Source organism: Oryctolagus cuniculus, chromosome 1 (assembly GCF_964237555.1).
Source record: "Oryctolagus cuniculus chromosome 1, mOryCun1.1, whole genome shotgun sequence".
Classification (NCBI taxonomy): Eukaryota; Metazoa; Chordata; class Mammalia; order Lagomorpha; family Leporidae; genus Oryctolagus; species Oryctolagus cuniculus.
In genome coordinates this window covers 197724530-197738630 of record NC_091432.1, presented here as the reverse complement: position 1 = coordinate 197738630, position 14101 = coordinate 197724530, and the positions used below count along the sequence as shown (strand labels likewise).

General features: G+C 49.9%; 1 protein-coding gene across 1 annotated transcript; it reads left to right on the top strand.

Moving 5' to 3' along the window:
- The first annotated feature begins 1188 nt into the window (after positions 1 to 1188).
- Positions 1189 to 2594, top strand: CCL21 (C-C motif chemokine ligand 21). Its single transcript, XM_002708013.5, has 4 exons — positions 1189 to 1583; positions 1704 to 1824; positions 1931 to 2104; positions 2186 to 2594. The coding sequence occupies exons 1-4, from the start codon at positions 1517 to 1519 to the stop codon at positions 2217 to 2219; spliced, it is 396 nt and encodes a 131-aa protein (XP_002708059.1). The 5' UTR covers positions 1189 to 1516; the 3' UTR covers positions 2220 to 2594.
- The last annotated feature ends 11507 nt before the right edge of the window (positions 2595 to 14101 follow it).

Here is a 14101-nt window from a genome sequence, read left to right as displayed (position 1 = left end):
AATGGGGATATCACTACCAATTTGACATCAGTAAAAAGGTCTGTGAGAGAATACTATAAACAACTGTACACCCACAAGTTAAATAACCTAGACAAAATGGACAAGTTTCAAAAAAGTCAAATATCAGCCGGCGCCGTGGCTCAATAGGCTAATCCTCCACCTTGCGGCGCCGGCACACCGGGTTCTAGTCCCGGTCGGGGCGCCGGATTCTGTCCCGGTTGCCCCTCTTCCAGGCCAGCTCTCTGCTATGGCCAGGGAGTGCAGTGGAGGATGGCCCAGGTGCTTGGGCCCTGCACCCCATGGGAGACCAGGAAAAGCACCTGGATCCTGGCTCCTGCCATCGGATCAGCGCGGTGCGCCGGCTGCAGCGGCGGCCAGTGGAGGGCAAACCAACGGCAAAGGAAGACCTTTCTCTCTGTCTCTCTCTCTCACTGTCCACTCTGCCTGTCAAAAAAAAAAAAAAAAGTCAAATATCAAAACTGACTGAAGAAGATACAGAAAATCTGAATAAATCTCTAATAAGTAAGGGGGCCGAATCAGTAATAATATCTCAACAAAGAAAATCTCAGAGCCAGATGGCTTCACTGGTGAGTTCTGCCACACATTTCAAGAGGAATGAACATAAATCCTTCTCAAACTCCCAAAAATCTGAAGAGGCGCTAACACCCCCTGACTCACTCTAAGAATTACCTGATCTCAAAGCCAAACAAAGGCACCACAGGAAAAAGAAAACCATTCACCAATATCCCTTATGAATAGAGATATAAAAATCTTCAATAAAATATCAGAAACCTGAATGCAGCATCATATTAAAACAAGTACACATCTTGACCAAATGGGATTTGAACACACGCAAAAATAGTCAATATAATATGCATCAATAGAATGAAGGGAAATACCTTTCAACCATCCCAATCAATGCAGAAAAAGAACTTGATAAAGATCCAGTGTCCTTTCACCCAATAAACCAGGAATAGAAGGGAACTTCCCCCATGTGAAAAAGGCCAAATATGAAAACCCTGCCGCTGACACCACATTCGCTGGGGACACACTGAACGCTTCTCTCTAAGATCAGAAACTCGACAGAGCTGCAAACCCTTGCAAATCATATGTCTAATAAACATCTACCATCCAAGAAAAAAAAAAAAAAAACCTCTTATAATCCAACTCTGGAAGGAAGGGGAACGTGTGGAGCCTGGAGCATTGTAAGGATTCAGTCACAGGCCACCAGGGCAGAGGCGGCCAGACCTGCACCACGCAGGGGCTGACAGGCACAGCTGGTGACATCGGGCTGCCGGGGGCAGAGGAGCTCTGTGTTTGGCACTCTAGTGCGGCCGGGTGCCAGCACGGGACCCAGCATCTTCCAGGAAGGAAAAGAAGGAGGGGATGAGGGAAGTGAAAGTGTCCGACTGCATAAATAGACAGCAGGCCAGTCCCAGCCCACACACAACCCCCCAGCTAGCAGCTGTGCACCCCAGCCACAGCTCTGGCCTCCTGCTCAGCCGCTGCCACAGCCATGGCTCAGCCGCTGGCTCTGAGTCTCCTTTTCCTGGTCCTGGCACTCTGCATCCCCCAGACCCAAGGTACCCGGGGTGGGGGGTGGGGAGAGGGGGCAGGGGAGTCTTTGGTGGGGGCAAGGGGCTGGACAGGCCTGGATGAGAGCTTCCCAGCAGCCCCTGGCTCCCTGTGACCCCTACCTGCAGGCAGTGACGGAGGGGCTCAGGACTGTTGCCTCAAATACAGCCTAAGGAAGATTCCCCACAAGGTTGTCCGCAGCTACCGGAAGCAGGAGCCAAGTTTAGGCTGCCCCATCTCAGCCATCCTGTGAGTGGGCTCAGGGTGGAGAAGGAGGGGAGGGTGCGGGCTGGCAGCTGAGCGGGGAGGGCTTGGTGGGCAAGACCAGGAAGGTCTCCTCGCCCCCGACTCCCAGGTTCTCACCCCGGAAGCGCTCTCAGCCGGAGCTCTGCGCAGACCCCAAGGAGCCCTGGGTGCAGCAGCTGATGAAGCGTCTGGACAGGCCGCCAGCCCCAAAGAAACAAGTCCAAGCCTGTAGGAAGGACGGGGGTGCCTCCAAGTCCGGCAAGAAGGGAAAAGGCTGCAAGAGGTGAGGAAGCCGAGGGGACGGTGGGAGGACAGCGAAGGGGAGCCTCCATTCGTTTTTCACCGCCGTCTTCTGCCTTCCTAGGACGGAGCAGCCGCAGACCCCAAAAGGGCCATAGCCCCGTGACCAGCCTGCAGCACAGGAGGCCCCACCAGCCTCCCTGGGGCTTGGAATCCCAAAGCAAGGGGCAAGAAGTGGACTTGGAAAGAGACTGAACTCAGGGGCCCCAGAGCAGCCACCCTGTGCAGGCTTTGCCACCCCTTCTCCTGCTTCAACCGTCCCATCTGCCTTCCCAGCCCAGCCCAGGCCAGGCCAGGCCAGGCCCGGAGAGACAGGAGAGAGAGAGTCTCCTAGGGAGTGCGAGAGGAGGCAGCAGGACTGCCCCAGGGAGAGGTCACCTGGCCCTGAGCCTGCTCCCCGCTGTGCCCCCTTCTTCCTTGTAAATATGATTTATACCTAACTGAATAAAAAGCTGTTCTGGCCTCCCACCCAAGTACCTGTTCCTGTGTGTTTGCGTCTGTGGGAAAGTTACGGTCACTACAGGGTGGGATCACACCCAGCCAAGGGCATAGGCTGGCAAATTCTACACTTCAACTTATGCCAAGGGTTCCCTTCCCTCTCAGGGCCCACACACCTGGGAAGTGGAAGGGAGACTGGTGGCCCTGCAGGATCCAGTCCTGCAGGGGGACAGCAGACCTAGAGAGATCCTGCCGAGATCCCTGCCCTGGGTCTGCATAGCACTCCCCTACTCCAGGGGTGAGCTCCAGATCTTTGCCCAGATCTATCAACGGACTGCAGGAGAACCTCCAAGGACCTCAGGAAAGGTCCCCAGGGTGAGGCTATGGTCTGGGCCCACCTGGGACACAGGCAAACACACGTCCCACTGAGACCCACCCTGGACACATTTCCAGCCCCAGGGATCCCCTCCCTACGAGCTAAGAGGACCCCCTTCTGCCCTGTTCCACGAGGCTTGGTCCCCCGGCCTCCCCTCTTTGTTTGATGAGGCCATGGTGCCCTTCTGCTCCCTGTCTGGGCCCCTGGACTCCCTCAGCTGTCCACCAGTTGGAACAGCCTTCTCCCTTTCCTTTCTGTTTTCTTCTTCCTCCCCTGGCAGGGACCCAGGGTCCCAGGGACCCTTTAACCTCTTGAAGCCAAGAAATAAGTTTCGCGGGGTGCATTTTTAGAGTCCCAGGATTCTGCTCTCCAAGAAGACCCCAGCCGGGCTTCCATACACCCCCCCCCCACCTGCCAAGCAGGGAGAGAGGAGGCCAGCGGATGAGGTCAGGCAATGTGGGAAAGAAGACAGACCCTGCAGGGGGTGGGGAAGGTGGGCAAGGAAGGCGGGGACTCGCCAGACCTCGCCACCCCACCACCTCTTCCTTCCATAGGAGCCTGAGTGCCACAGCATTTACTGCTTACCATAAAATCATTAAAGTATGTGCTTGTTCGCTCCTCCAGAGGCTGGGGAAAGACAGGGACTCCTCCCTACCTACCCATGTGCAATAGGTGTGATCTTAGCCTATACATTCAGATGTGCAAGAAACAGCATTTTGCAATGTTCTTTAAATGAACTTGATTCCTATTCCAAGCCCTTGCATCTGCCAAGAGCCATGCAGAGGTCATAGAAGGCTGGGGGGTGAGGGGGAGTGTCCTGCCTGCCCTGCACGCCATCAGGCTCTGACCCCTACGGTCAGATCTGTCTCTGCAGGGCCTCAACTTTCAAACTCTCATCTCTGTGCCACATTTGAGACATGGGAATTCAGACATGAGGCCCTCTGGGCTTGGACCCAGTCTCCCAAGACATCCCTGCATCCTGTCACCTGTTCCCTCACGGCCAGGGGTCGGAGCCCAATGTCCATGCTGGCTGGACCTACACAGCAATCCCCCCACAGTCTTAAAGAATTCTCTCCTCCTCCATAGTCTCTCCCTCTCCCCAGCCCCTCCTGGACACAATCCCTTCCCATGTTTAGACTTTTACAAAAGGCAGAAGGGCCTTTGACATCAGGATGCCTGTCCCTCAGCCCTGCCAATGTGGATGGAACTGGAGGACAGCATGTCAAGTGAAATAAGCCAGGCACAGGAAAACAAATCTCATATGTCCTCGCTCCCACGTGGAAGCTGGAAGAACAGGTCTCACAGAAGTGGAGGCTGGGAAGGGGCAAGGGAGCAGGGTAGAGAGGGTGGGTAACAGGCACAGGTTCTGTGCTCTGTAGCACATTAGAGTGAGCACAATTTACAACAACTTATTACACATTTCAAAACAATTAGAAGAGAGTTGCTGGAAGTTTCCCGAACATAAAGAAACAATAGAGGTTGGAGGAGCTGGAAATGCTAATTACCCGGATTTGACTGTGACACACTGTGTTTATGTATGGAATCATCACATAAATATGGACATGTCAATTAAAAGTGTTTTCATTTTTAAAAATAAAGAACTATAACCTCAAAGCAAAATAAACCCAACCAAAAACTTCTGCTTGCGCTAAAGTGAAAGGAAAAACAAGCAGAACAGACAAAAGCTCCTGCTTCACGAGGCTTTCCTGCGGCAGCTGCGTGCCCGGTATTTGCCTCAAGCCCTGCCCCGAGTAGACCTGCAGCGTGTTATTTGCATCAGAGAGCAAATGGCCACTCTCACCGTAGCTTTCACCCTCAGCAATGTTCTCCCGTTCTTTCTTCTTTCTACAAGATACATAATTCAAAAAGAAAAAACAAATAATACATATTCGTAGCTTTTTAAAGTTTCAAAAAGTACAAAAAGGCTTATTCTGAACAATACCATTTCCAACAACTTTTAATTCTGAAACTATTTCTTCTAGGAGGTAGTGTCAAACACCTAAATACTTGTTTTAAGTCTGTTTCTTTCTGTATCTCTTTTAAACATTACCAACTCACCTCCTGCTGCACAAAGTGAAGATGCATCTTTCTTACCGAACCTCTTCTGCCACTCCATCCTGCAGACACACGCTCACCACTAAGATGATCACTTATGGCTACGACTCTGCGAATGTTCATTGCAGAGAGCAGTAGTGTACCATCCTTGCTTTCCCTTTGTCATTCTGCTTGTTCTTTTTCTTAAAGATTCCAGCGGCAGGCATTTAGCCTAGTGGTTTAAGACACTCAAGTCCCCCATCAGAGTACCTAGGCTCAATACCTGCGTTTCATACCAGGCTCTGTTCCTGACTCCAGCTTCCTGCTAATGCAAACCCTGGGAGGCAGTGGTGATGGCTCAAGTAATTGGGTTCCTGCCACCCATGTGAAAGACCTGGATTGAGTTCCAGGCACAGCTTGGTCTAGCTCTGGCTATAGATGAGCTCTTTCTCTCTCTTCCTCTCTCTCACTTTATCCCCTCCTCCCTCCCTCCCCATCTCTCAAATAAGTAAATAAATTTTTTAAAAAATTCTTTAAGGGATGGCCAGCATTGTGGCACATCAGTTTAAGCCACCACTTGCGATGCAGGCATCCCATATAAGAGTGACATTTTTGGGGCCGGTGCTGTGTCGTAATGGGTAAAGCCACCACCTGCAGTGCCGGCATCCCACATGGCTGCCGGTTCAAGTCCCAGCTGCTCCACTTCCCATCCAGCTCCCTGCTAATGTGTTCGGGAAAGCAGCAGAAGATGGCCCAAGTCCTTGGGCCCCTGCACCCATGTGGGAGACCTGGAAGAAGCTCCTGGATTCTGGCTTCAGATTGGCCCAGCTCCAGCCCTTGTGGCCATTTGGAGAGAAAACTGATGACAAAAGATCTCTCTCTTTCTCTCTCTCTCTTTCTCGCTTTGCCTCTCTGTAATTCTGCCTTTCAAATAAATAAATAAATAAATAAATCTTTAAAAAAAAAAAAAAAAACAGAAAAAAGAGTGCTGCTTCGAGTCCCAGCTACTTCACTTCTAATCCAGCTTCCTGCTAATGCATCTAGGAAAGCAGAAGAGGAAGGACCAAGTGCTTGGGTCCCTGTCACCCATGTGGGAGACCCAGATGGAGTTCCTGGCTCTGGCTTCAGCCTGGCCCAGCCCTGGCTGTTGCTGGCATTGGGGAAGTGAACAAGCAGATGGAAGCTCTTTCCTCTCTCTCTCTCTCTCTCTCATTTTCACCCCATCTTTCAAATAAATAAATATATAAACCTTTGTTAAAAGTCTTTAAGGTTCTAATTGTTCTTCTGTTTTTAAAAACACTTCTATTTCGACATTATCACAGCCCCTCAAATATTTCAACATAGAAGGCTGGTTAAAGACTGAATGTTTAAAATGTATGATATAGCAGAAAAATAGGTGAATGTATTCATAATCTTATGGTAGAAAACAATTTCTTAGGTAAGGCATAAAACCATAAAAGAGGGGCCAGCACTGTGGCACAGAAGGTTAAGCCACCACCTGCTGTGCCAGCATCCCGCGTCGTCGGCATCAGATGGAGTCCTGGCTGCTCCACTTCCCATCCAGCCCCCTGCTAATGTGCCTGAGAAAGCAATGGAGGACAGCCCAAGTGCCTGGGCCCCTGAACCCACATGGGAGACCCAGAAGAAGCTCCTGGCTCCGGCCTGGCCTAGCCCTGGTCATTGCAGTCATTTGGGGAATGAACCAGAGAATGGAAGATCTCTTTCTCTCTCTCCTCTCTCTCTCTGTATCTCTGCCTTTCAAATAAATAAATAAATCTTAAAAAAAAAAGGGGCAGGGGAGAATTTTTTTAAAAACCATAAAAGAGAAGTCATAAGGGAAAAAAATCAACACCATTAAACTCAATGACATGGGGAAGTCCAGAATAAAGGCTGCAAATTAACACAGGCTCTTCTCACTGCTCCCTGAGTCCAGCTGAAAGTGCAGAAGAGTAATGTCTATGGAAGGCATAAACCCACACGGACCCAAACAGGAGAAGGGATAGAGATAACTTTCCCAAAGACTGCTCCCAAGGCAGGTAAATATTTCAGATAAAACAGATGCAAAGCCAAAAACAAAATTGTAAATGTGAAGCGTTTCCAACATCATGTTCCCACATAAAGATACATATTTTTTCTGAATATTCTTAGTATACTGCTGTTCAACAGGAAACAATTAATGGCTTCTACTAGAAATTTTTTAAAAAGCAGAAATGCAAAAAAAAAAACAGTTATTTACAAATTTTACAAACTCATCATGCCCCAAACACACTCACTCCAGTTCCTGGAATCATGGGTTTTCCTTTAAGATTGGAGAAGCAAATCACTTCATTGCTGTAGAACTGAGTTACCATTATCTTTTTTTTTTAAGATTTATTTATTTACTTGAAAGTCAGAGTTACACAGAGAAAGGAGAGGCAGAGAGAGAGGTCTTCCATCCACTGATTCACTCCCCAGATGACTGCAACGGCTGGAGCTGTGCCAATCCAAAGCCAGGAGCCAGGAGCTTCTTCCAGGTCTTCCACATGGATGCAGGGGCCCAAGGATGTGGGCCATCTTCTTACAGCTTTCCCAGGCCATAACAGAGAGCTGGATCAGAAGTGGAGCAGCCGGGACTTGAACTGGCGCCCATAAGGAATGTTGGCACTGCAGGCAGCAGCTTTACCCACTATGCCACAGTGCCAGCCCCTTACCAGTATCTTCAAACAACAAATCATCCCCAGTGCCATTGAGGAAATGACTGACATGGTGTCTTTAAATTTCACCACCATTGTTCCATAAAATGGTAACAGACACGCACAGACTAATGAAATTGCAGGGCAGCTACTTCTTACTGTCAGTGTTGCCTCCGAATTTGGTGCCTCCTGCTTGCCCAGGTTCACTCCTCCCTTGTTTTATTGTCTCTGACAGATGGGGCCAGTGCTGTGGCGTAGCGGATAAAGCTGTCTCCTGTAGTGCCAGCATCCCATATAGGCGTCAATTTGAGTCTCGGCTGCTCCACTTCCAATCCAGCTCTCTGCTATGGCCTGGGAAAGCAGTGGAAGATGTCCCAAGTCCTTGGGCCCCTCCACCCACATGAGAGACCTGGAAGAAGCTCCTGGCTCATGGCTTCAGATCGGCGCAGCTCCGGCCATTGTGGCCAACTGGGGAGTGAACCAGTGGATGGAAGACCTCTCCTTTTCTCTTTGTGTAACTCTTTTAAATAAATCTTTTAAAAAATTAGAGTCTGACAGTGTAGGAAAGGATGGACAGGGCCAGTCAGACCTCCTGGAACTGTAGCTAATAGAAAGGTCCTAACAACCTGAGTCACATGAACTTGAAACCAACTGCAAAGGAAACAACCAGGTTTCTCAACACCACCACTCCTCCCACGGTGACAGGTGGGCGTCACTGTGACCAGCCCCTGTTACATTCTTGAGTTATCAACCCAGTCCTTAGGGGGACGTGATGGCCAGTGACAGCCGGCTCCTTTAGATATTTTTATTTTTTAAAAAGTTTTCCATGGGGCAGCACGGAGCTACAAGCCAGACACACTGACACGCTCGGCACGCTCGGCGTCTCCCACGATGCTGTGTGGCCCAGAGAAGTGACAGGGATGGAGTCTGTAATTTGTTTTCTGTAAAAGCTCAAATTTCATTGGCTTCCTAGTTTTCATCATTTACCTGCAAAACACTTCTTCAGCTTCAGCTGGCCTCCTTTGTGAAGGCCTTCTTCTTTCCCACATCCAGGTGTCATTTCTCCTTGTGTTTGGGGACAAAGTGATACGGTGTTTGTTGAAATTGCCAACACTCCCATCCTGTACCACTCGTCTTGACCCGTGAGTTGCCACTTTGGTGGATGCTGAAATTGCCACACCTCTGTTTCTAGCAGCCACACTTGTAATTCTTCAAGTGGTACAAGCTCCGCAATTCTCCTACACAGAGTGTCGGTTTTGTTAAGAAGCTGAAAACCTCATTGTCGTCAGCACATCCCTTTCTCGGTTAGAAGCAAATTAAAACACCCCAGAAAGAGAAACTCTGCTTTCACATTCTTTAGGACTGTTGCTTTAGAACCATGAGTTGGGATAATAATGGGTTTCAGCACAACATATAGAGTGTCACTGCAGGGTGGACAACGGGCAGCGTGATTAAAACCCCCACACCTCATGGCCTACATAGCTAAGCTCAAGTCTCGGCTCTGCTCTTGGCTCTAGCTCTCTGCTAATGCAGACCCTGGAAGGCAGAAGATAAAGGCTCAAGTACTCGAGTCCCTGCCACCCAAGTGGATACCCAGATTGAGTTCAGGGCTCCTGGCGTTAGCCTGGCCCAGCCCTGGCTGTGGCCGGCATTTGGGGAGGAAACAGATGCACGATCTCTATCTCTGTCTCCGTCCCTTTGTGTCTGTATTTCAAATTAAATGGAAAATAATTTTTATTGTTTAAAAAAAAAAACTAGTGTAACCAAAACACACCTGTGAACCCCCAGCAGCCTGCACCACTTTCTCTCTTTTTTTATTTTATTTAATGAACATAAATTTCCAAAGTAAAGCTTATGGATTACAATAGCTTAATAGTTTCCCCCCCCATAACTTCCCTCCCACCCACAACACTCCCCTCTCCCACTCCCTCTCCCCTTCCATTCACATCAAGATTAATTTTCAATTATCTTTATATACAGAAGATCAATTTAGCATATATTAAGTAAAGATTTTAACAGTTTGCACCCACACAGAAACACAAAGTGTAAAATACTATTTGAGTACTAGTTATAGCATTAATTAAACATCTAAAAGTAATTGTGTATTAATTACAGAGTTCAACCAATAGTTTTAAGTAGAACATAAAAAATACTAAAAGGGGCCGGCGCCGCGGCTCACTAGGCTAATCCTCCGCCTAGCGGCGCCGGCACACCGGGTTCTAGTCCCGGTTGGGGCACCGGATTCTGTCCCAGTTGCCCCTTTTCCAGGCCAGCTCTCTGCTGTGGCCAGGGAGTGCAGTGGAGGATGGCCCAGGTGCTTGGGCCCTGCACCCCATGGGAGACCAGGAAAAGCACCTGGCTCCTGGCTCCTGCCATCGGATCAGCGCGGTGCGCCGGCTGCAGTGCGCCGGCTGCAGCGCGCCGGCCGCGGCGGCCATTGGAGGGTGAACCAACGGCAAAGGAAGACCTTTCTCTCTGTCTCTCTCGCTCACTGTCCACTCTGCCTGTCAAAAAAAAAAAAGAAAAAATACTAAAAGGGTAAAGTATTAAGTTCTTTTTTTCTTTTTCTTTTTTTGTTTGTTATATAGTTATTTTTTTATTTAATAAATGTGAATTTACAAAGTGCAACTTTTGTATTGTTGTGGCTTCCCCCCCCAACCTCCCTCCCTCCCGTGGCCCTCCCCTCTCCCACTCCCTCTCCCAGCCCGCCCTTCATCGAGTTTCATTTTCAATTACCTTCATATACTGAAGATCAACTTAGTATACACTAAGCAAGGATTTAAACAGGCTGCACTCACACAACCGCACAAGGTATAGGGTATTGTTCAACCAGTAATGTTGTTTTTAAGTTTCATAGTAGAACACCTTAAGGACAGAGATCCTACGTGGGGAGCATGTACCCAGTGACCCCCATTGTTGATTTAACAATTGGCACTCTTATTTATGACGTCAGCAATCACCCGAGACTCTTGCTATGAGCTGTCTAGGCTATGGAAGAGATCCTACGTGGGGAGCATGTACCCAGTGACTCCCATTGTTGATTTAACAATTGGCACTCTTATTTATGACGTCAGCAATCACCCGAGACTCTTGCTATGAGCTGTCTAGGCTATGGAAGCCCCTTGAGTTCACTGACTCTGAACTTGTTTAGTCAAGGCCGTATCACAGTGGAGTTTCCTTCCTCCCTTCAGAGAAAGGCGCCTCCCTCCTTGATGGCCTGTTCCTTCTGCTGGGGTCTTGTTCACCAGGATCTTTCATTTAGATTGTTTTTTGCCACCGTGTCATGGCTTTCCATGCCTGTGAGGCTCCCATGGACCTTTTAGCCAGATCCGAATGTCCCAAGGGTTGATTCTGAGGCAGGAGTGCTGCCGTTCTATGAGTCTCCTGTGTGTCCTATTTCCCCCGCAGGATCATTCTCTCCCTTTTAATTCTATCCTTCATTATTTGCTACACTGGTCTTATTTGTGAAACCTCTTTGACACTTACCCTATCTTTTTGATCGGTTGTGTATTTATACTTATCACTTTACCAAGTGCGCTGGCATTGGTACCTGCCTCCTTGGTAAGACTGAGTTGAAATCCCCTGGCACATTTCTAATTCCACCATTGGAGGTAAGTCCGAGTGAGCATGTGCCGACCTATATATCTCCTCCCTCTCTTATTCCCACTCCTATGTTTAATAGAGATCACTTATCTGTTAATTTTAAACGCCTAAGAATGATTGTGCATTGATTACAGAGTTCAACCAGTGGTCTTATGTAGAACAAACAGAGCAATAACAACAACAACAAAAATACTAAAAGGAATAAAATAGTAAGTTGTTCCTCAACAGTCTAGACAAGGGCTGATCATGTCATTGTCTCTCATAGTGTCCATTTCACTTCAATGGGTATCATTTTAGATGCTCGCTTAGTTGCCATCAATCAAGGAGAACATATGATATTTGTCCCTTTTGGACTGGCTTATTTCACTCAGCATGATGTTTTCCAGCTTCCTTCATTGTTTTTTACTGCTGTATAGTGTTCCATAGAGTACATATCCCATAGTTTCTTTATCCAGTCATCCGTTGATGGACATTTAGGTTGATTCCATGTCTTAGCTATTGTGAATTGAGCTGCAACAAATATTGAGTGCACCACTTTTCTCAAAACACCCTGCCTGCAATCCAGGAGCCGGGGCGGTGAGGGCCGCACTGCCCAGCTCCGCTGCCAGGGGGCAGCAGCCGCACCGCGGGCCTCTGTTGTCTAAGGCAAACCGCAGGCTGGGAGTTGAATTTTTCTGTTCCCATTAACTTCATCTTTCTGAAACCAGTTGTCCTCGTTTTTATTATTTGTCCTCAAATGTGCCAGTTACCACAGGACGAACGCCCTTTCCGCCCGTGACATGTTAAAGTCCTTCATCCCCTGGGCATCGCGCCCCGCACAAGGCCGGGCTCTCAATAACCCCCGCGGGAAATGGAACCGTTTTCCCAGGGTTGACCCCGTAATCTGGCTTCGGGAATCGGCTGGGGGCGAGTTATTTATGCTGTGAGCCAAGGGGCTATGCACTGCCTCAGGCTCTGAGCCCTTCCTGGCTCCGCACCCAAAGTAAACGCAATGGCCGGGGAGGGGATGGGAGCGCTAAATGCCTCGTGTTCTCGGACAGTCTGCCGGTCTCGGCCACACCCGCTGACTGCCCACGGGGCTCAGGGGTCTGAATGGCGGGGATCTGGCGGGAGGCCGGTGTCCCAAGCCCGGGGTAACGGCTGCGCCAGGTCATCGGGAGCCCACGTTGGCCCGATCCCCGGAGGCGCGGGCACCACCCGCAGGGCCTGCGGTCCGGCGGGAGCAGGGAGCCGGGAGAGCGCCAAAGGCTGGGCGAGGGCCAGGGACTTCGGACGCCAGCGCCAAAGGCAGCTTCTGAGGCAGGCGTCCGCTCTCCCACTCCGCCTCCGCCAGAGCCTCGCTTGGCTCGGGGCGCCCCCTCCAGGCCTGGGGCGAGCGCGCGTCAGGAGCACACGCGCGCCTCCTGCACAGTCCCGCAGACCCAGCCCGGGATGCGCAGTCGCCAGTTCAACACACGCAAAGCATCCAGGGTGCGTCCTCTCCCTAGTCATTCCCCCGCATTCTCCCACTGCCCCAACAAATGGGAGGCTTCCCAGGCCCAGCGGCTCCCGGTCTAGCCCCAGTGGGTAAGGCGCCCTCCGTTCTAGATCTCCTACCTCTGGGCCCAGGATTTGGCAGACCAGAGAGCCAGAAGACTGGGCAGGCTCCCTGGAGGAGCCTGGGGTCACTCTGGGCTGTCTTGAGCTGAGCTGCCCTGAGCTGGGACAAGACTTTCCCCCCGGGGCTCACACTGAACGCTGAACCAAGAGCCCCGGGGAAAGTGGCTTAGCTGGGAAGAGGGTGAAGTCGTGAGCACATAGCAGTGACGTGTGTGTGGCCAGAAAGTGTTCCAAACCTGCCTCCAGACCCCTACCCTCCCAATCCACTCCATCCCCACTCCCTGTGGATTGTCTAAGCCGATGGCTTTGGAGGTGGGGGTGGGGGGGACTCAAACTCCACCTCGAGCCTGTGTCCCTTTCCTCTTTGCCATGTGAGTGACACCCTCACTGACCCCCTCTTTCCCCGAGTCCTCTTCACCTCCCCAGTCTGTTCACCTTAGTGTGGTACTTGGGCCTCTTCTACCCACGCTCAATCTCTTGGTGATCTTGTTTTATGGCTTTAAATATGAGTACCATCCATACAGTCCCAGATTTATATCTTCAGCTAGAATCTCCCCTAAACTCCAGACCCGTGCTAACTACCCCAACATTTACATGTCCAACATGCAGCTTCAACTTCACAACTCAACAACTCAAAACCAGTCTCCTGATGTGTCCACAAACTCTCCCCTCTGCCATTATCCACGTGTGGGTAAATTCCACCCATCAAGTTGTTTAAGCCAAAACCCTTGCCTCTTCTGTCTGTTGTATCTTATGCTGACCCCCTTAGAAAAGCCTGTTGGCTCCACTTTGTCTCCAGAGTCTGACTTCTTTTTTTTTTTAATTAATTTATTTCAAAGGCAGAGTTACAGAGAGACAGGCAGAGAGAGAGAAGTCTTCCATCTGTTGGTTCACTCCCCAAAATGGTTGCAATGGCCGGAGCTGCACCGATCTAAAGCCAGGAGCCAGGAGCCAGGAGCTTCTTCTGGGTCTCCCACATGGGTGCAGGGGCCCAAGCGCTTGGGCCATCTTCTACTGCTTTCCCAGGCCATAGCAGAGAGCTGGATTGGAAGTGGAGCAGCTGGGTCGCAAACTGGTGCCCCAATGAGAAGTCGGCACTGCAGGCAGCAATTTTACCCGCTATGCCACAGCACCAGTTCCTAGAGTGAGACTTCTTACCACTCCAAGCACCATTATGTCCTCCCTGGACTTGGGCATAGCTTCCAGCCTGATCTCCCTTCTTAAAAAAAAAAAAAAAAAAAAAAAAAAAAAAAAAAAA